This window comes from Panthera tigris, chromosome B1 (assembly GCF_018350195.1).
Source record: "Panthera tigris isolate Pti1 chromosome B1, P.tigris_Pti1_mat1.1, whole genome shotgun sequence".
In the NCBI taxonomy this organism is placed as follows: Eukaryota; Metazoa; Chordata; class Mammalia; order Carnivora; family Felidae; genus Panthera; species Panthera tigris.
The window spans coordinates 193,101,635-193,124,009 of record NC_056663.1 but is presented as its reverse complement, the minus strand read 5'-3'; the positions used below and the strand labels follow the sequence as shown (position 1 = coordinate 193,124,009).

General features: G+C 36.8%; 1 protein-coding gene across 8 annotated transcripts in view; it reads left to right on the top strand.

The window, feature by feature from the left end:
• Positions 1-22,375, top strand: part of CPEB2 (cytoplasmic polyadenylation element binding protein 2) — a 68,795-nt gene that overhangs the window by 5,841 nt on the left and 40,579 nt on the right. For 5 of the 8 annotated variants that reach the window (XR_006217076.1, XM_042984912.1, XM_042984910.1 and 2 more), the window contains exons 3-4: positions 177-266; positions 8,996-9,086. Coding sequence is in view for 7 of the 8 variants with exons in the window: in XM_042984912.1 (XP_042840846.1) it covers positions 177-266; positions 8,996-9,086 (181 nt within the window). In the remaining variant the exon portion in view is untranslated. The remainder of the gene's footprint in view (positions 1-176; positions 267-8,995; positions 9,087-22,375) is intronic. The other 3 variants (XM_042984913.1, XM_042984914.1, XM_042984916.1) reach the window with 1 other exon arrangement.

Sequence of the window (22,375 nt, the reverse complement as noted above, 5' to 3'; positions counted from 1 at the left end):
TTACGATGAGATTTTTTTTTTTTTCTCCTGAGACCTTCAGAGGGCCAAAGATACAAGATAGAAGGAACTTTGATTGTTTTATTTTCTTTCTTTCTTTTTATTTTTTTTTATTTTTTGTGGGTGGGTGTGGGGAAGAGAACTGCTTATTTCTGATGAAAACTTCTATGCTATTGAAGGTGAGATCTAGTTTGCAGTTACCAGCTTGGGGCTCAGATTCACTCCAAGATAGTTGGTGCACTGCAGCCGGAACATCCAGAATAGACCAGGTAGGCTGCACAGTGTATATTCTTCAGGATTTTGACTAGGAGTTTAGTGTTTATATTATGAGTAAGATTTATTATTAACTTTCCAATTATACCTTTTTAAAGCCTATGTCAGAGAGCATTGAAGCAATTTATTTTTAAAAGGTCACTTGACTTAAACTATTTACTATAAAATGTTTCATTTTCAAATTTATGAGTAATTTATAATTATTTCATTATTTCCAAAATATAAAATTTTCTTTTTGGAAAAAGGAATTATATACCCAAGAGCACCTGACTTTAAACATCAGTCAAACTGAACAGATTTTATCTTTGAGAGTTGTTTTCAGCTAGGGACAAAATTATGGATTTGCTTATCATTCAACTTTAAGTTTCATCAATATTTTACAGAATTTTTTTAGCAAATGCTTGTCATGGAATCTGCTACATTTGTCTTGAGGTATATTTCTGAAAAAGCCAGTCTTCCATTTTTTTCACCTTTATAAAAAACTTCATGTGTTTTTATTCTTTATTCTTTATTTATTCTTTATTCTAAAATTTGTCACTGCTCTTATATACTATATTCTTGTAAATAGTCAGTTTCCTGTAGAAAAGCCCTAAATCAAAAAGCTAGGAATCCGTCTTAATCACATTACTTTCAAGCCCTTTGTGGTTGCAAAATGCTATCTCTTTTCCTGCAGACTAAATTTGAATTCAAACTGGGTACCCAGTGATGAGAATTATTACAGGATGAGTAGAAAACTCAGTCCTACATGAGGATTCTTTACTACAGAGCCGAAGCTTGAATGAGCATAGACTTGACATTGTGGGATCCCACTGAATGGAGCTATGTTATCTTTAGCTAAGGCTCTTCTTTAGTTAATTTGTCAACATGAGATGATTTTACAAGTAAGGACTGTATAAATAGATCAATAAGATGTTTGTAAATAGCCTTCTAACCTAGAGGGTTAGCAGTAACTTCAGTAATCTACCATTAGCACCTATTGTAGACAAGTCCTACCTATTTACCAAAATAGTCCTGCCAGGATCTCCACTTAGAAATAAGTGGTTATCTCACATAATTTATAATTTATAATTTATAATTTATTGTTTTGTTAACAATGTAAGTTAGCTATCCATCTGTTTCTACCCTCTTCTCCACTCTGGCTCAGTTAGGCCGTATTAGTGACATTTTTATGGTAGCCCTTTTATGTTGTTCAAATTGAATACGAAAATGCCTAGGAGATGGTATGTTTGAAGAGGAAAATTATGGTAATCATTTTGAAGGTGGCAAGGGACGTGTTTTTAGAGAAGAAGAGACATAATTATTTGAAGAGCAGGTGTGGGAAGCAGCACGAGGATCCATAGACGGGGGATATTAACTATGGAGAAGAAAGAAGACAGATTAGCTGTCATAAAGGGACCCCCGGGGGCGGGGCACGTGTTGAGAAATGAGGTTATTGAGATGCTGTCAGTGGGTGACGAGCTAGAGTGGATAGAAGTGATGATGAAAAAAGGGAAGTTTTCAAACTGGGCCCTACAGAGGTGCCCTTCCTTGGCTGCTCTGGGAGCAGGGCCTCCAGTGCTCCCACTTAGACTTCAGTCAGAGCCACTCTGTTCTTACCCATGTTATAACCGAGCATTTCACATAAATTCATCTTACCAAAAAAGATTTAGGTGCTTAAAGATAATGTTTTTTTCTTTTGGTAAACTGCTGAGATACTAGCATTCCCTGTGGACCCTTGAAGCGAGGTGTGATGTGATGGAAGCTGAAGAGTGGTGAAGAGAAAGATGGTGGAAAGTGAAGTGAACTAGAAAGAAAGGAGGCCTAAAACCTGAACGTCCTTCATCTTTCTCAGTCTTTATGACATCGGAGCATACTGTTGATGGGCTTTCATCTCTTTGGGTCATAGTTTCCTGATCTATAAAAGGAGAACCTTGAACTAGATCATGGAAGGCCTTTTTAGCCAGCTCTTATACTTTCTCTGATCTATTTTGGCCATTTCTTTTCCTCCTTATCCACCTCCCCCCCCCCCCCCCCCACACACACTTTATTTTTAGAATACAAGGGTCTTAGTTTATTGGGGAGAAGGGGTGGGAATTGGACTGAGGCAGTCCAGGTGTACTGTATGGCCTCCCAAATAGGCTGAAAAGCAATGTTGTTCTCTCTTTTGAGCACCCTAAGGTACTTAACTATATAAAATTTGTTCTCTGTTTCTATCTTTCCATAAAAGGTTGAGGTATTTGAAGTTGAGGTTCTTAAAAATACAGCAACAGCTGTAAACTTCCAATTGGTATCTTAAACCATTGGGGAGTTCCTCACTATTTGGCAAAGTTAAAATTACAGAAAATTCTTAAGCACTTAAATATCTGGGGAAATATTTTCATTCTGACTTTTTTCCCCACCACGTACAACATTTTAATACTAATAAACCTCAGTTAACAAATACATTATTTTAAAACATTTAACTTTTTATTTCTTTTAGTCTCAAATCGAGTAGGCCTATAAAATATACTGAATTGTAAAACCAGAGTCTTAATTTTTGTACCTGGATACTTGAGGCCTTACCTATACCAAGAACTGGACATGTAATTAACATTCAGTAAATGGGAAAGAAATCATTCTGAAAATTGGTTTTATTTCAGTTATATATAGCATTTTTAGGGTTGGTTGGCATTCTCTTATTTTAAGTAATTATGTCCTTATGGAAAAATCTTCAAATTTAGAACTTTTAAAAACAAGGGTAAAGTTTTATGCACATTTCTGACTTTAAAATTAATGTGGGTGGGGCGCCTGGGTGGCTCAGTCGGTAAAGCCTCGGACTTCGGCTCAGGTCATGATCTCACAGTCCGTGAGTTCGAGCCCCGCGTCGGGGTCTGTGCTGACAGCTCAGAGCCTGGTCCTGTTTCAAATTCTGTGTCTCCCTCTCTCTCTGCCCCTCCCTTGCTCATGCTCTGTCTCTCTCTGTCTCAAACATAAATAAATGTTAAAAAAAAATTGTTTTTAATAAAATTAATATAGGTATTTTAATTTCTTTAAAGTGCTATTAGCTAGTTACCCTTGCAAGAAATTATACTTAGATGTGTGATTTTTAATTACCTTAAAATTGAATTTTCAATTAGATACTGAGATTTCAGTTTATTTATTCATTAATACTTGAATTTTTTAAATCAAAAAGTAAATATACTTGTAGCTGAGATTATTACTTAAAGGTTTATATATGGCACATTAGTTCTCTCTAAATAATTAGCAACGTGGTCCCTTTAAAGGTGTAACATAGCCATAAAGCCTATGAGATGGTATGTCGGCCTGTCCTCTAGCTAAGGGATTATGAATATATTTAGTTCTGTATTTTTGTTCCTATGGAAGTTCTTGAGTGTGTCACATAAACTACCTTAAATTCATTGAAGATGCTTTGCACCAATCTTTAATATCCAAACTGTTATGACAACATGATAGATGATAATTTGGAGGTCTCTCAGAAAAATATATTATTTGGTATCTTTATTCACTTTGCACAAAAACAATAAATAGTAGCAGACCAAGTCCAATTGTTCATTCATTTAATAAAGCATTCCTTAAATTTTGGTTCTTAAAGGTGATAAACCTCATTTAAGGACATTGGTGGTAGTCATCAAACTGTAAACACTGAAAATGAGAGAGAATGGGTCTCTTGTAACCTGCTTAGGTAATGGATGCTTTTTAAGTTTTGTATCCTGCATTCACTTCTCTAATTGCACTTGATACATTTTTTTTTTTAATTTGTTTATTTTGAGAGAGTGACAGACTGTGCACACCCACGAGCTGGGGAGGGCAGAGAGAGAGAATCTTAAGCAGGCTCTGCACTGTCAATGCAGAGTCCTAGGCGGGGCTCAAACACACAAGCCTTGAGACCATTGACCTGAGCTAAAGTCAAGAGTCAGACACTCAACCAGCTGAGCCACCCAGGGGCCCCTGTACTTGATACGTTCTTATACCGGATATTTTCTACTAGCCTTTTCATTTAACCCTTGTGGATACTAGTATACCTTTGGCCGTTGGGGCCTTTAAAAAAATTTAAAAAAAAAAATTTTTTTTTTTTCAGTCCCTGTCATGCCACTTAGTCAAGGTTCAGATTCATAAAGGAAGTTCAAAAACTGTTATGTTCATTATGTATGAGGTAGTGTTTTAATTATCCTTGAGCTATATGGGGAGAAGTTCTGTTCTTTGCCTTTGAGAAGGTGGAAGCCCAGTTGGATGAAGAAGGGGTGTCTGTGTAGAACAACTAGAGACTGATAGGAGAGAGTAGGAGCCTGATGCTACATTGTGGAGGGAGACAGTAGCATGTCGTCTGCTGCTCATTCACCACAGTGCAACAGCACTGCGTCGTCAGGAGTGTAAAATCAGTGTTTGCTTGAAATGGAGGACAGTATTAATAACAACTTTGCTGTTTCATTTTAAAGCAAAAATTGGAAAACCAAACACAAAAATGCAACAAAAGTGGATCTCTCTACTTAGCCAGAAGGATATATGTTAAAGCGTCTGGTATATCTTTAAACATGACAATAGAGGGTTTTTCCATAATCCATCTCCTTATTCTTTGGGAGAATATTTCATTTTCAAGAGGAAAATGTTCTACTTGACCATGTCTTTTGAAATGAGACAGGGTTTTGCATATTTCAAAGTAAAAATGTAACATCCCATTGAAACGTTCCCTTTTAATTAAGTTTAAGTTCTTTCTGTTGTACTAGTTTTAATATTCTTGACCTCTTTAGTTATTTTTCAGCATTTATAATCTTTTTTTTTAGATTATCCTATTTAAGATGAGGATTTGAGATTAGATTACTTTGTTCTTTCTGTGTCCTGCAGTCTTTCTAGGACCGTATGGTTGCTTCTGTAAGTCTTTATGCCAAAAGTCTGGGTTCAAGAAAATAACCAAATATTAGAATATAAGAGATTATAGTTTTCCAGTGTTTTCTGAGCTTTGCCTGTTCACTGTTGTGGGACTCTGTAATCTCAGTTTATGAAAACCCATTTAAATCGATTCTTTGCCAGGTAATTTTCATATTTAAGGTAGATTCCTCATAGTGATTCTTACTTTTGTGAAACTTCTTGGCTGTTTTCAAATAGTCATGTAGTAATAAACGTAGGTTAAGTTACATTGCTATGATTTTCCATATGTAAGCTAATCAGCTTTCGTGTGTTTATGTTTTCCTTAAAATGGTTTCGGGATTTTCATTTAGTTTTTAAATCAATGGCAGTTTTTGTGAACACAAATTTTTCTAATATCCTTATGTTAGAAAAATGCGTATTTGTTTTATAGTCAGATTTGTTTCTGTTGTTTTTTCCAGAAGTTATATTTTAATACCCATACTTTATTTAATGGAATTACCTGTATTTTTTTAGACATGAGCCTACAGGTTTCATTAAGTCTAGAAAGTGATTTTGAGGTGTCAGGAGCTCTTTGCCTGGTCAAGGTTATTTTGTGTTCGATGCTTTAAAAATCATGTGGGATGCAGCAGATGCTTACCAAAGTATAAGTTGGCTAATATTTGTATAATGACTTTATTCTTTTCTTTACTAAAGCAGGAGTTTGTTTCATTATGAAAGACTTGAAATGCAAGGGAAAATAGGGACCTGATATGTGGGCATTACCCTATTTCAGTTCAACGTAGGCATTAAAGCTAAAGCTATTAATACGTGCCGCTTTTTTGAATAACCATTGTCGGTTGACTATCTAGTGATTGCTGATATTTATTGAATAGCGATTTCCCTTCTTACCTTAAGTAATTGCCCCTGGCCCATTGAGAGTACATATGGAGTTACTTCAATGATTTTACTCTAAATTTTGCTCTAAAGCAGGATCAAACTCAAACTCTTTGAATGGAGTTAGAGTGTGACTAAAAACCAAGAAACAAAAGTCATTTGGGTGGTGGTGAGAGTCACCATCAAGTTCATAGGTCTGTTAAGGATGGGGCGTAGTCTGATTCTGTTAAAGAAAACATCAGCCTGAGAAGATAGCCTTAAACCATAATGTATTTTCTTTGTAAGAATTTAAGGCAAATAGAATATAAAGTATTTATAATACATCTTAGAATCTGTACGATACAGCATACCTAATGAGGTTTCTTTGCTTAATTATGTGAACAGTTTTTATCATGATAGTTTACATTTTTTAATTCTGTTAATTCTATTTTAAATACATCTTTAATACGTCTTGTCTTAGTTACCATTTGAGTCCTTATTCCTGGGGGATTTATGGTCCTGTATGTAGTCTTTGTCCTCACAGAGCTCAACTTAAATTTGCAGAGTTTTTTTTAGTAGAGTTAGGGTACTATTCATTCAAAAATATTTGAGAGCCAGCTATATTTCATAATTAGAAGGTCCTTACCCCTAATTAGCTTAGATTAGTGGGTGAGGCAGGAAAATCAACAAATTAATTATGCATAAAGTAAAATGGAAGCACAGAAGATGGAAATATTTGGAGAGATTAGTAAAATTGTATGTAATTTTTGTCCAAGGGCCATGTTCTTCTCTATACTAGTTTTATTTCATTTATTACATAGTACTTTGAGTCTTTTGCTTTTCTAATATGTCTATTTGCTTTGCTGTGGCTTTTCTATTATTAAGGTGGACTTTAGGCATTGTCTACTCTGAAATAATTTTTTTCTTTTCTCGAAGATAGAGCAGTGCCTAAAGAGGTTTAGTAAGCTATAAGATCAAGAAGTCCAGCACTTCTTTAAGTATGGTTTGTGGACTAGCAGTCTAAGTATCACCTGAGAACTTACTGTAAATACACATTCTTAGGGGCCTCTCTAAACCTATTGAATTTCAGACTCTGTCTCAGCAGAGTCCCAGCAGCCTGGGTCCCAGATGACTGTGAAGCATGCTCATGTGTGAGAAGCGCTGTTGTAGTTCAGTGATTATCTGTGCCTCCTTCACCAAAGTCATGTTCATGATGTAAAATAAAGTAAGTAGGGGCACCTGGGTGGCTCAGTCAGTTGAGCATCTGACTTCGGCTCAGGTCATGATCTCACAGCTCGTGAGTTTGAGCCCCGCGTCGGGCTCTGTGCTGACAGCTCAGAGCCTGGAGCCTGCTTTGGATTCTGTGTCTCCCTCTGTCTCTGCCCCTCCCCTGCTCATGCTCTGTCTCTCTCTGTCTCAAAAATAAATAAACGTTAAAACAAGTTTTTTTTAATAAAAAAAATAAAGTAAGTAAAAGACAAGGAGTACCAATGTAGCTGTATTGTGGTCATGCTGGAGTAAGAGCTCTGGCCTAGCATTGTGTCTTTAGTACTACTTTGCACACTTCTAAATTCCTCAACAGCAACTTGTTTAGTCTATAATACTGATTCTGGCCCCCTAGTTTTAAAAAGTTCACAACCCTAATTTAAACCTCAAGTGGAGTAAATAAATCAACATATTTTCACGAAAGCTTCTTAGGTTTGTCTTCAGCTTTCCAAAAGACTGTCTCTAAATCATCCCTAGATTGTGGACTCCTTTGGAAAACTGATGAAAGTCCTGACCCTTTTCTTCAGGAAAAAAAATATGTGTACACACCCATACAGGATATTGTGCATAATCTCAGAGATTTCATGGTCCTTCTTGGAGCTCATGCAGGTTAAAAAATGCCTAATTCTAATTTCTGCAAAGAGTTTTTCCCCTACTTTTCTGATTCTTCCCTTTTTCTGTGTTAGTCTTTTTTTTTTTTTTGAGAGTTAAAAATGGCCCGCCCTGACTCTCCTTCATATACAGACACTTGTACAAACACCTACACACACTTAAATAGGTGGGGGTCACCACAGAAATTTTTATTTGTTTGTTTGTTTGTTTGTTTTTGGTGACTTGGGCATGGGCCAGAGCTTGCTGTGGTAGTTCCCTATGTGTATTTGTTCAAGTACATTGAGGGTGTGTTGGGCAGAAGAACAGTATAAATTCATTAAGCATTAAAGAATCAGATTCCTTCTAGTAAGCAAGTTGAGAGATTTAACATTTAGCAAACAAGACTCCCAGCTACACAAAAGACTTTGTTCTGGGACTTGATGAGGCAGGAAACTTGGAAGGTGGAAATATTGTCATCCCTTTCCTCCCTCCACCCCCTGCCTTTTTTGCAGGGTTTGGAGGGAAAGCGAATTTAGAAATGCAGAGACCAACATGTGAGAACTTCAGAGAGCAAGATTTGAATATAAGTATTCTAGGTGTTAGTCTTTGTTCTGATATTAATAGTTTCAGTCTTTTGATTTTTATGGTATGAGATGTTTATGCATTTATTATTGTGAAATTCTGACCAAGTCAAATAATGTGTACCCCGTTTGATAGATATTTAAAGTGTGGTGCCATTATGGGATTAATTCCTTTCCCCCAAAATATTTATTTTTCAAGTGCCAGTGTCTTCCTGGATATATGAGAAAAGTATAGAAGTTAAATAACAGCTAAAACTGCTTCCTACGTGTATAACATTTCACAAATCTTTTTAAGTTGAGAGTGATAACAGTAGCAATTATTTTACTGTATTAATGCTGCCAGTGAAATAAGATTATTTTTGGTATGTGATTTTGGAGATCTTAAATGTAGCATTCTCTCCAATACAAGAGATATTATAGCTCATGAGATCTTTAGCTACTGATACTGTCTTGGGATGCAGACTGATAAGTAATATATTAATCAGATGTCCTCTTTTATGTAAGAAGGTTTAGATGGTATGGTATATTTATCATCAGTTTTTGAAAACTTGTATAGATCATATTGAGTCTATTTTTTTCTCTTCTTCTAGGATCGAAGTAGAATGTATGACAGTTTGAATATGCACTCTTTGGAAAATTCCCTTATTGATATTATGAGAGCAGAGCATGATCCTCTTAAGGGTAGGTGGCTTTTTTTTTCTTGTATCACCCACCGCTTTGTCTCACCATTTTATGTAGGAAAATGAGCACTAAGTAGCACTTATGTTATCTATAAAATTGTACTATGCTTGTTAATAAAAACCTGTGTGAAATGTCATCCTTTTTCCTTTGTAGCTTATATAGATACCTGCTGATTTATGCAGAGAGAAATGTAAACCTGTGTCTCTTGTTATTGAACAAAAAGCCACTGTTTAGAGATATCTTGCAGTTTACCAGAGGTTGAAGAAAGGATCTAAAATTGTTTAGTTCAGGGGCACTTGGGTAGGTCACTGGGTTAAGTGTCGGACTCTTGATCTCAGTTCAGGTCTTGATCTCAGGGTCGTGAGTGCAAGCCCTGCATTGGGCGCCACGCTGGGTGTGGAGCCTACTTTAAACACAAATGAAAATGAATGAAGAATAAATACATAAATAAATCTGCATGCACCGTATTAGCTTCAGCCCACACACTTGAAAAAAAAGTTATGAAGTAACTTTTCCAAAATTCTGTCAAATTCAGAAATAAAAAAAATGCCTTGGAATATTTGTATTTACAGTTCACAGTGATTCCAACCTAAAATTGTCCTTTCCCCATTTTTCTTCTACCGTCATAGGATTTTGAGAGGGGATATTTTATGGGATCTTCTCTGAGGTTTCATACAAGTTGGGGCGAATTAGGAAAAAGAGTCAGCCCCACTGATCCCACAGTATCAGCCTTACTGTTAACTGTATCTGAAGATATTCCATTAACATACTTGTTTTTATTTGTTTATACATTACTTGTTGTTATTTTACATTTCTTTGTACAATATATCTCCTTGCCTTTCAGTAGTAACAGTGAACATCTAGCAAACTGTGTGCACTTGGGTGATAAGAGATATGTTATTTATTGCTGCACAATAAATTATTCCACAATTTAGCAGCTTAAACAACAATAAATATTACCTCACAGAGTTCTACGGGTCGGGATTCAGGAGCAGCTTAACTGGTTAGTTCTGGCTCTCTGAATCAAAACCATGTGTTACTTGGTAATTTGTCCATATTTTTAATTCTATAAAGCCAAATAAGAATTCCGTTATAAGATTTTAGCCCAAAACTGTAGCACTTCAGTGTCGGCAGCAAGGTGGTGGCTTGAGGCTGTGTTGGCAATACTGGTCAGTTATCCAAACGGTTTGTTCTGTTTCTGGATTTTGTTAGTTTCTTGTCTAATTCCCTTATTTTTAAGGGGCTTAAGAAGTTCAAGGGATCATCATTAGTGATTGTTAGCAATGTGTGGGGATGGTAATTCTCCTCCTCAGAAACTAATAAAGATTATTATACTTTGGGATTTTTGGGGGTTTTTTGGCGGGGGGTGGGGGTGGGAGGGTTGGGTGGAGGGAGCTGCTTCTAACCAAAACCCAGTCTAGTTTTTCGAGTATCTGTATATGGGGTCTTTTTCTCTTTCCCTGTTATGTTGACAGTTCCAGTGGCATCTGTCTTCTATCCATTGTTTGATAATAGAATCCAGTAGTTTATGATTATGAAGAAGTTCCCTCTCTTTATTTCTTTGGTTTATGTAGAAAGAAAACTCTTAGAAATTCTAATGTAAGATAAAGTCATCATCAGCTGTTACCAGCAAATAATGAAAAGGTTTTCATTGTCATTTCTCCCAGTCGTCTTTAAAAAGGCCTTTTAAAGATGTTAAGAGAAACCATTCTCATTTCAAGTTTTCTTTTTTTCTAAAGTCTATGTTATAATAAAACTGGAGAAGACTTTGAAAAAGAAAATGGAAGCAGCATAAGACCAAGAGGAATTTAATAATTAAAAAACAAATCTCAAGTGAAGGCAAAATTCTTTCGTTAGAATGGGAAGGGGAAAATGTGCTCAGTACCACCTTTAGGAATTATGGTAACAAATCTCTGTTCCTTTTCTTTTTTTTTAATGTTTATTTATTTATTTCAAGAGAGAGAGCGAGCAGGGGAGGGGCAGAAAGACAGGGAGAGAGAGAATCCCAAGCAGGCTCCCAAGAGCCTGACGTGGAGGTCAGTCCCACCAACCATGAGATCATGACCTGAGCTGAAATCAAGAGTCAGAAGTGTAACTAACTGAGCCACCCAGGCACCTCACAACTCTCTAATTGGGAGTGTTTTGTATCCTACATTTATTATGGTAGGAAAGAAAAGAAAAAAATAAAGAAAGAAAAACATTGAGAGATAACTCTATAGAGAAAGAAAGAAGACCGGTACTTGTGCATACTGCCATCAAATGGCTATTAAAATGGTCCTGATGCACCACAGCTACTACTGAAAGACTCTTCTTGTCTTACTAGTACAGACTTCACTGCCTTCTGGGACATCCTGTCATGTATCTTCCTCCTGGTACTCTGATCATTGCATGTTTTCTCTGGGCGGGACCTCGGTAAAATCTGCTAAAGCAAGGTTGTGACAGAACAGAAGAAACCAGTCTGTGGACTTCCCCCGTTTGTCCAGTCCTTGTCTTCAGGGCAGCACTGCAGCCTGTGTCCCGTCTCTTCCATCTCATCTTTTCATTCCTTTCAGAAAACTCTGTCCACTGTTTAATACAAGTTTAATACAGTCTTTTTTTTTTTTTTTTTTTTCAAAAAATAGAATTAATCTTACTTTATCCTTTTTAAATGTTTTCAAAGGTCAGCCATGTGCTTTGCCTTCCGTATGGGATCTAATGGAAAGGGAGTTGCAGTGTAAATTTTTTAATGAATTTCTTGTTTACCTTTCTATTAATGATGAAAGCTTCTAGAAAATTTTTCACATGAACTTAAGTGATAAGAGATTTTACTGTTATGTATTGCTGTATAACAAATTAGTCCTAAGTTTAGCAGCTTAAAACAACAATAAACATTTATCGGCTCCACAATTTCTGTAGGTTAGAATTCAGGAGCGGTTTAGCTGCTTGGTTCTGGCTGAGGATTTCATGAGGTAGCAGTCATGTGAAGGCGTGACTGGGGCCGGATGTTCCTTTTCCAAGGTGACTCACTCATGTGGCTGGCAAGTTAGCACAGGCCGTTGGTAGGAGAACTCACTCACTCACCATGTTGAGCTTTCCATGGGGTGTCCTCACAGTATATTTTCTGGATGCCCCCCTCCCCATCCCCGCCCTGAGCAAAGATCCAGACTTGAGGTTAATGTTCCAGGGTCTTCTATGACCTAACTTCAGAAGTCTTACACCGTCACTTCCATGGCATCCTACCACCAGTGACATAGGTCAGCCCTACTCAACTGGGGGGGGGGGGGGGCGGGGGCCACTACTCAAGAGATGTGAATACTAGGAGGCAAGCATAAGTGGAGGGTGTCACGGAGGCTGACTTCCACAGAGATAAAGACAGAAACTATAAATTGGCATTCGGTTTTACTTTTCTAAAGGAAAAGAGAAACTACTCAAGGTAAGAGTTACTGTCAGTAGAAGAGAAACAGTCAAGCAGCTCTCTGGAATCCAAAGGAAGTCTGGCAGGTTACTGGTCTGAGAACTGACTGATTGTACTAACACCTCGCATCCCCAGTGAAGTCCAGAATACTTCACTCTACGGCTTGTTTCCATTTTCCCACTCTCCGGTGGTTTTTACAGGTCAGTAGGGGAACCTCTATTATTTACTGTTAAGGTTCTGTGGGTTAGCATAGCAGGTAGGAAGGGTCTTGTCTCATGGGGGCTCTGCAGATGTGAAGTGACGGCAAACAAAGATGGAGGTCCGGATCCACATTAGTCCATAGAGTGTGCCTACTTTTGTACCAGGCAGTGTCCAAGACCTTGGCTGTAATTGTGTAAAACAGATACAGTCTCTGTTCTTAAGGGATTTACAGCCTGCTAGAAAGAAGAGACCTTATAGTTATACGTATAATGTACATACATACGTGTGATATATTAATATAATGTTTATATACACATAATCTATAACCAGAGTGTTTGAAGTGCCTTGAAGGGAGATGATAAGGTGCTTGGGTAGGTCATAAGTAAAGGGAGAGAGATACTTAATTCATCTGTGGAGTGAAGAAAGCTAAGACCTTAAGCTTGAACAGCACAAAGATGAAAAACCACTGGCGGAAAGTGTCAGCTAGACAGAGGGGCCGGGATGTATGGAAGAGCTTGTCACATTTGAGGAACTGAAAGCAGACAGTCCTGGCATAGCTCATTTAGGGCTACCTGATGCTGACTGGCTATAACTGGATATAACTGCTCAGCCCTAGGGAGCAGGTGCTGTCTTCTCCAGATCGTGAGCACTAACACACCGTTTTATGCTTTCCTTAGTATTCGCGACACTGATCTGTTTTTATTTATTCTGCATTGGTTTCTTGCCATTAACATCTCATTTTCTGATGACCGTCTTCATTCTTGGCAAATATTTTTCTTTTCAAAGGAAGAACAAATACAGATTCTTTTAATGCTTAAAGCAAATCATGCTTTGCCAACTGCAGTTTTGCAATTTTGCAGTTTTGTTTTTGCATACCTATATTAAATAATCTGTGATCTTGCTATGTATGTGTGGGTCAGTTTATTCTGCTTTAAACAAAAGAACAAGACGGTGATTATTGTTAAGCTCTCTATCCTCCCTGCCCTCAGCAATCTGCAAAAATGTCTTACTGTGTAAGCATTTTTACCAAAATTTGCTCATCCCCCTCCCCAAAAGGATAAGAGGAAAAAAGAAAAAATTAATTTCAGCTAAAAAAAAAAAATGATTCAAAAACTGTGGATAGCAGTGCAGTTTAATATTACAGTTCTTGGAAGTATCCGCTTTAGCAATTCACAATGACTTTACCAGTGTTCCCTAAACAACTTAAAGGAGTCAGGAAAAAGGATTTAGAGTAGCATTTTATGGCAACACATGTTTGAAAGTGGATGCCTTCAGAACTTTATTTACTATGTATTTTCGCGTCTAGCATCATTTTTATCACTTGACTGCTAAGCTCCTATTTTCCAAGACTCCCGAAGTAGAATCTGTGCTGTTTCACTGAGAAGATAAGGAATTGCTTCTGTGTAAGGTGCTAAATGGTTGTGGTAGTACCGAATCAATTCTTGCCTCTTTTCTTCTACTCTTCTTTTCCCTCTGGTTCTCTTCAGCTGGCCGTAATGTAAATTTGTAGTACTAAGTCAGAAAATACCTTGTATAAATTTCCGAAAGTCTCTGGTGTGAGAATTTACATTTTTGAACCTAAGAAGTGTTGAGCTGGGCAGAGATTCTCAAACTCTGAGAGCATGTGTATCAGGCGGGTTTCAGGAGCCCAGTCCCAGAGATTGTGCCCTGCGGCCTGTGCAGAGAGCACACTTGGAGACACTCTGGAACAGGGGAACAAGATGAAAGAGATCTATTGGAAGTTGTAAACATTTTAATGACATTATTAAAACACAGCAAAGTGCAGAGTAAAACTAATACCAATCATCTATATGCCCGAGCAGTTCTGTTGATTCTCTTAAGCTCCTGGTACACTGCCTTCACTGATTTCTCTGGCAGAGAGTGGAAGGCATCCTTCAGAACAGATTTTACTTGTCTTCGGCCCACTTGTGTTTCCTGGAGTAAACTTTTCAGGAGTTCCAGAAAGTGCAAATCACGTATAATAACATGTCTTCAAAAAAAAGATCATCAAGGAGGGATTGCTGTATATATGCTTTCAATCTTTAAAGAACATGTTTCCTTTTTTTTTTTCTTTAATGTTTATTTATTTTGAGGGAAAGAGAGGACACACAAGTGGGGAGGGGCAGAGAGGGAGGGAGAGAGAGGATCCCAAGCAGGCTCCACACTGTCAGCGCAAAGCCCGATGCAGGGCTCGAACCCACCCAGGAGTCAGACACTCAACCGAGTGAGCCACCCCAGCATCCCAAAAATATTTCTTTTTAAAAAGGAGTGAAATTTGTGCGTACTTTCCCCTGGATTTCATTTGTTTTTATTTTTTCCTACAGACCACAGGCCTTGATAAATAAGAAAAAAAATCATTAACTTTGAAAAAAATCATATTTATATCGAAGCCGTGCACATTTCATTATTTTGACGTTAAGAGATGCTTGCTGTTGATCCTTGTAATATGCCTCATACCTTAATACTTTACCCTTCAAACTACTCAGAATTGAATTCATCTCAAGAAAAGTACAATTTTCAAGATTTTAACTTTTGTTTTCTGTGACAATGTCTGCAGATTAAAGAGGAAGTTGTGAAAATGTGGTTGTAAAAGTTCTTGTTTTAGAAAATTTACGTGAAGTATAGTATCATGAATAGAGATTTTTTAAGTTTTATTTATTTATATTTCTTTTCAGGTAGTTGCAACAATAAGTAATTAGCAACAATATTATTAAATTTGAAAACAAATTGTTATTTCTTCAGGCAATTTTGGCTGTTTAAGCAATTTGAATTACAACAATATGCAGTTTTTCTTCTTTAAAAACTAAAACCATTCAGAAACCACAGTGAATTTTCTTAAAATCACATTTATTTATTCAGAGCTTATATGGGTTTACTAAAAGCCTGTTTTCACCACAAATCTTCATTAAGACTTTAATTATGGGCTTATAACTCTTATTTTTAGGTTGAAAGTCAAGAAATACAACATTTTTCATATAGAATTTGTCACGGTAAAAGTGGGTACTTGGGATAATTAGGCCTATGAATTTTAGTTGCTTTTAGTATTTGAAGGGTATCGGAGAGTCTCTAATGAAGGATTTCCCTGTAGAGTATAGGACTTTATCCTTTTTTAAATGTTTATTTTCTTATTACAAAAAAAAAAAAATAGTATGTGTTCATTAAAGAAAATTTGGGAAATCTGGAAGAATTTTTCAATCATCAGTTATTTCCACAAACTAAAATAACCAACCATGCTTGATATGTTGGTGTATAATTTTTTCTAATCTTTGTCTATTTACATATAAGCTTAAAATATTTGCAGTAGTCAACTCTTTTATCTTCCCTCAAACCTGGTTTGATATGTACCCGAGTTAAAAAGTCAAATAGTGCCATAAGGCTTCTATAACAAAAAATAGAAGTCTTATCTCATTCTTTTCTCTTTGCTTCAGATCCCCATTCCTTAGAGGTAGGTAGCTAACTTTCAATGTTTTTTTTAATGGATTCTTCATGTAATCGTTTGTTAATAATACGCTGAGGCTTCTAAATTTCCTACATTTTTGGTATTATCTGTTGACTGTGAACTTTGACTTGCCCATCCCCCAACACTTACCCTGCTCTGTCCTCTCCAAATGATTATAGGATCATTTTTGTTTAAATCAGGAAGCGTATTGGGGCGCCTGGGTTGCTCAGTTGGTTAAGCACCCAACTTCGGCTCAGGTCGTGATCTCACGGCTCGCGAGTTGTAGCCCCGCGTTGGGCTCTATGCTGACAGCTTGGAGCCTGCTTCGTGTTCTATGTCTCCCTCTCTCTCTCTGCCCCTCCCCCGCTCATGCTGTCTCTCTCTGTCTCTCAAAAATAAATAAACATTAAATCAAGAGGTGTTTTGCCATGAAAATGCAGATACTCATGGGTGAACCTCATCTGTTTTGTACTGTAATGTAACTTTTTTCTTCTTTTTCTTAAAATTAATCATTGTCTCTTTTGGTTTGATTGCTTTGTTATCTAAGTACTTGTCACTGATTCATCCCCAAATTTATCAATAGAACCCTGAAGCTTCCTTCAATACCTCTAAAAACATCAAATAATCTCAGATTGATTTTTTTTTTTTTTTCCTGCTGTTGAAGGCATCCTTCTGCAGCCTTTCATAACTGTCACTGTGGGACTTCTAGAATGCTGAGAGTTCCTTTTCCTGTGGGATCCTTGTCCTGATCTCTATACCCTTTTCTTAGTGGTCTATACCTTTGTTTTATTGGGCCTGTTTTATAGTACCTTCCTTCAGGTGGGACATATATTTTAGATCTCATATGTATGAAAACGTGTTTCTTCTACTATGTAAGATGATAGGCTGGTGTGGAATTACATGTTTGTAATTGCGAACACTGAAAGCATGCTTCATTGTCTTTTACCTCTCAAGGTTACCATAAGTGTATTACCATCATGATACCTGTTAATTTGTATGATCGATTGCCTTGTTTTGTGTTTTTAAAATTTTTGTCTTTCTTTCTGGAAGCTTTTAGGATATTTTCGTGCCTGCGGTTCTGAAATTTCATAATAACGAAATATGGATCTTCTTATGTGTATGCATGGGGGAGCCCTGTCTTTCTCTCCCTTCCTTCCTTCCTTCCTTCCTTCCTTCCTTCCTTCCTTTTTTCCTTCCTTCCATTTCTTTGTTTATTTCCTTCACTGCACATCCATTGGGCCTTTTTAATTTGGAGATGCATTTCTTTCAATTCTTGGACATTTTTGGCATTTTGATCATTTCTTCCCTTCTATTTTTAATATTTTTCTTTCTGGAAATCCTGTTCTTCAAATAGTTAACCTCCTATACTCATCTACTTGCCTGTTTTCCATTGCTTTATCTTTTGTTTTGCTTTGGGAGACATTCCCTCAGTTGTTACTCTTCAACCCTTTTATTGATTTTTCTATTTCAAAATTTTTCTCTGAAGAACTTTTAGGACCCTCTTTAAAAAAGTCATTGAACTTTCCTTTTCTTCCTTGATACTGTTTTTCTGGTGTGCTTATCTTTAAACACTATATTGTAGTGTTTGTGGATTATTTTTCCATTTCCTTGCAATGTTTATACTTCTACGTTCCTCTTTTCTGTTTGTTTGGTTTTGTTCTTTCATTCATGCTGGAGGTGTTCATCACATATCTTACAGACCTTTGATGTCTGTTCATTTTTAAAGATGAGACACAAAAATGGTGATTGGAAGCTCTGTGTATGTAGTTGGGATTGACAAACCAGTGAGCATTGCTATAAGCCAACCAGGTGGAACTCCCACAATGTCTGTTTCTAGGTCTTTTCTTTCAGTCTGGGAAATGAACACCGGATGTATGTCGTCCATTCTTCTGTCTGGGAGCTAGAGGCCTGACTTCTCGCCTTCTTAGAAAAGCCAGAGAGAGGGCTGTGTGTCTCTCTGATTCTTTTAAAAACTAAAAAGCAGTCCTCGACTTTCCCGTGTTCAGTTCCACCCCACATCTACTCATAGTGATAACTAGAGCTTCTTATTCTGGAAGCTCTCCAGGTGTCTATTGTGGTAAATGGCTTGTTTCTGGATAGTCTTCCCAGGCACGCACCAGTATAGGTGTCAGAGATTTCAGTGATTTCTGGTCTACACAGGCAGTTAACCACTCAACCATTCCTGTTCACAGCTTCCAAAATTTTGGTGACATAGTTCTTCTGTGATCCTGTCTCATTTCATTTGTCCTGATGGGGTTATGCCTCTTTAAAACTTCCATGACGCCATTTTTAGGGGTTTCAGAAAGCAGCAAAGATGGACACAGGCATTCAGTCGTCCATGTTCGGTTGGAAGTCTCTGTAATCCCTAGTCTATTTATCTTTTTGGTGAAGCCCCCCAACATGCTTAGTCAGTAGTAGCTTACTTTATTAAAGATTGTTAAAGAATTCTATTCCTTTTAAATGGAGTGCCTTGCTCATTTATTTTTGATTCAGTAGCTTGTTTTCTTTTTTAATGTATCTTTCACACGACACTGTGTCATGGGAGCAGTGAGCACCTCTGTTTTTGCTCTGTCTTGAGTCAACATTTATTATAGTTCCAAACAAATAGAAAGGGCTCAATAAATTATTGGTTGAACGATTGAACATTTTTCTACAAGGAGTCCTATTTTTTGTCAATATCTACTTAAAACTTTTAAAAATTACTTACATGTATATAAAATAGTTTACATAACCATTTCCCTACAGTTGGAAATTTAGGTATTTCAAATTCTTAAATGAAAATCAGTGAGCTTTTTGTGTTTATTTCCATAGAATAGGCTTAATATATATATTTTTGAGATTCTAGGTATATATTGCTGACTTAATTTTAGGTTTTATGCCATTTAACACTGCTGCTGGCAATGCTTGATTGCCCATTTGTTATTCTTAATATTATTTTCATTTATACAACTATTATAGGTTAAAGTTTTGCATCCATTAGTCCAACCTGATTTTAATGTTAATTTAATGGATCTTAATTAGTACCAGTTTTATTGGAATAACTTTATGATGACACATTATGATGATTAATGACTTAAGTTTAGCCTCTGTTGCTGTTGTCTTTCTTTTTGTGGTTATACTTTACTTGAAACAAACTTTTTGATATTCTATATTCCATGATGTTTCTTAGTTTATTTTCTAATATTAATTAGATAAAAGTTTTAAAAGTTGTAAATCATTATTCAGTGAAGAAAATTTATGATGGGGCCCTGCTTTAAGAGTGAGTTAACTAGATTAATTTTCGTGGAAACTCAGATCGATGGTTTTTATTAAGGAATGATTCTGTTGCTCTCTTGGGATCTGGTACTTTGGATCTAAGGGTCTTTTCTGCATTTGTATGATCTTATTCTTAGGCTTTTATGAGGCTTGCATTGAGATTTGGGAGTGAGGTCAGGAATGACTGTCCTGCCCCTTGGATCTGAGCAGAGATTGGAGTTATTCAAGGTTGGTAATGACCACATTCTAAGTGGATTTTACCAGACTTCCTACGAACCATTTTTTTTTTTTCTAATTAGATTTGGAAATAAAGGTAAAGCATAGACAATGATAAAATATGAGGAGAGTCTACCAAACCAGTGGGAGCAATGCTTTGTATTTAAAGCATATAAGAAGAATCTTTTCATTTGTACAATATGTTCGTGTGTATAAGAAACACACACACACAATATAAAACGTATGGTACATATCATGCATTAAGCACTTGATGCATGTCAAACACTGCTCTGAGGACTTTACATGTATTAACTTAAACATGATTCTCACACCTAAGATGTAGATATTTTATCTTCCATTCGGGTGACTGTTGTGGCTTACTAACAATAATTGTCCAAGTGGCAATGCTAGGAAGTGGTAGAACTCTGGAGTTTGTGTTTTTAACCACTTTAGCATACTGCCTCTCTTAGTATTTGGTTTAATAATAATTGTAACCCAATCTCCTTATGATTCTAATATGTGGTTAAATTTTTTTTTTTTCTGTTGAAAGTCGTTGGCAGAATGTGTAACATTGTTCTTTAGTAATTTTAATCATCACTAATGAGGAATGGGTTGGCATCATCAACTGTGAATATTGGGGCTTTGGAGATCATATTTTGGATGTATTCTTTAAAAAAAAAAGAATATTTGTGGAGAAAGGAAAAAATTCATCTTGACAGAGAGCAAAAAAAGCAAGACTTGTCTTCCTCCCTCTCACCATTTTAAGAGGCGTAGAAATGAACTGATAAAAACTTACTCTGCAATTTTTACGTTTACTGAGAGAATGTCCCACATACAAATACGTGTTTAGTACTGTGCTTTCCATTAAGCTCATGGGTCATATAATAGAATGAGACAATTTCGTTCATCGATTTAGCAAATACTTAAGGGCCTGTTATGTACTAGGTTCTGTTTTATTTATTCATTTATTTAATTTTTAATGTTTATTTTTAACGAGAGAGAGAGAGAGAACAAGCAGGGGAGGGGCAGAGAGAGAGGGAGACACAGAATCCGAAGCAGGCTCCAGGCTCTGAGCTGTCAACACAGAGCCCAACAAGGGCTTGAACTCACAAACCACAAGATCATGACCTGAGCCGAAGTCAGACACTTAACCAACTAGCCACCCAGGCACCTCTACTAGGCTCTGTTTTAGATGGTAGAGATACAGTAGAGAATAAAAAAGACAAGAGTCCTGCCCTCATGAGTCTTCTGTTTTAATGAAGGGTGGAGATAATAAGAGTCAATGCTATGAAGAAAAAAAATACAGTATCAAGGGGATAGAGAAAGAAACTGCTATTTTAGGATGGTCTCTGATGGCATCATTTAAACACCTGAATGAAGTGAGAGGTATAGGCTTTGGTCATATCTGGGCAAATGCATTTTAAATAGAAGAGGAAATCTACAGATCCTGAAATGGCAGTATGCCTGGCATGTTTGAGGAACAGCAAAGAGGCCAACGTGGTTAGAATGGTAGGGGATGAGAGGCCAGATATTTATTCTAAGCCTGGGAGGGTCTTGAGTAATAGAGAAACCTGAGCTGATTGAGGCTTGAAAAGGATCTCTCAGGCTGCCGAATGGAGACTAGACTGTCAGGTTATTCTAGTAGTCTGTGAAGAGATGGAGATGGCTTGGGCCGGGGAAACCAAGAAGGAGCCCGTGAAGAGCAATCAGATCTAGGTCTGTGTTTATAAATTGAGCAGTGAGGATTTGTTGGCAGATTTGTACACAGATTACACACAGTGAGGTGTGGAGGCAACCCAGGGTTTGGGGATGAGCATCCATATGGAAGGAAGACGGTGCTCTGTGCTAATCTGGGGAAGTATGGGGTTGAGGTATAGAGGTTGCGGTTAGAGATACAAATGTGGGAGTCATCTGCTCAGAGATGATGCATGGAGCTTGGGTAGTAGATGGTATCACCTAGGGAGGCCGCGTGGAAAGAGAAGTCCCAGGACTGAACACTGGGGCTTCAGCATTTTGCAAAGCTGAGGAGGAAGACACAGCAGAGAGTATTTAAGGAATAGCTAGTGAGAGGAAACCAAGCGAGTGTGATATCTGGGAAGGGAAATACGATGCTTCAGCAAATGGGTTGCTAGAGGTTATTTTGGGACTTTCAGCTTAAGGCTACACAAACATTAAGAGATGTTGGGAAACTGCTGCATTTTATCCTTTCTAATTCACATTTCTGTAATTTTAAAAGTATGTTTAAATCTGAGAAGTGACATGTCATTTTTTATCATCTCTATTTTTAAGTGCATTTTATTGAGACTAAGTAGGTAGTTTGGTGAAAGAACTTAAATGTATATGAAATCGTTTTTAATGCTGGCTTAGTTTACTGCATGTCTTTAAATACAGCATTGTTTCAAATTTTAGTAATTGGTGATTTGCCTATATGTGATGAATTGTAGGCAGTTGTCATACTTCTGTGTTTTGGCTGCTTGAATATACATCTAAAATGGCCAACATGTATTGCCTTGTTTATACGTGTTATACAGATAATTAAAATGACAAAAGACTAGTAAGATAAGTTTAAAGATACTGTAGGTCCTCTAATTATTCACTGATAGCTAAGAATAAATACATATTTTTGAAAGTTATTTATTTTAAATTTCATAGTATCTTAATGTAAAAGAAGTGCCAAGAGGCAGTAGATACACATTAATTGTAGACGTATTAAAACTATAATGAAATTATTATGCTTTATCATATTTTCACAATAATAAATTATAACCTGGTTCCCTAAAATTC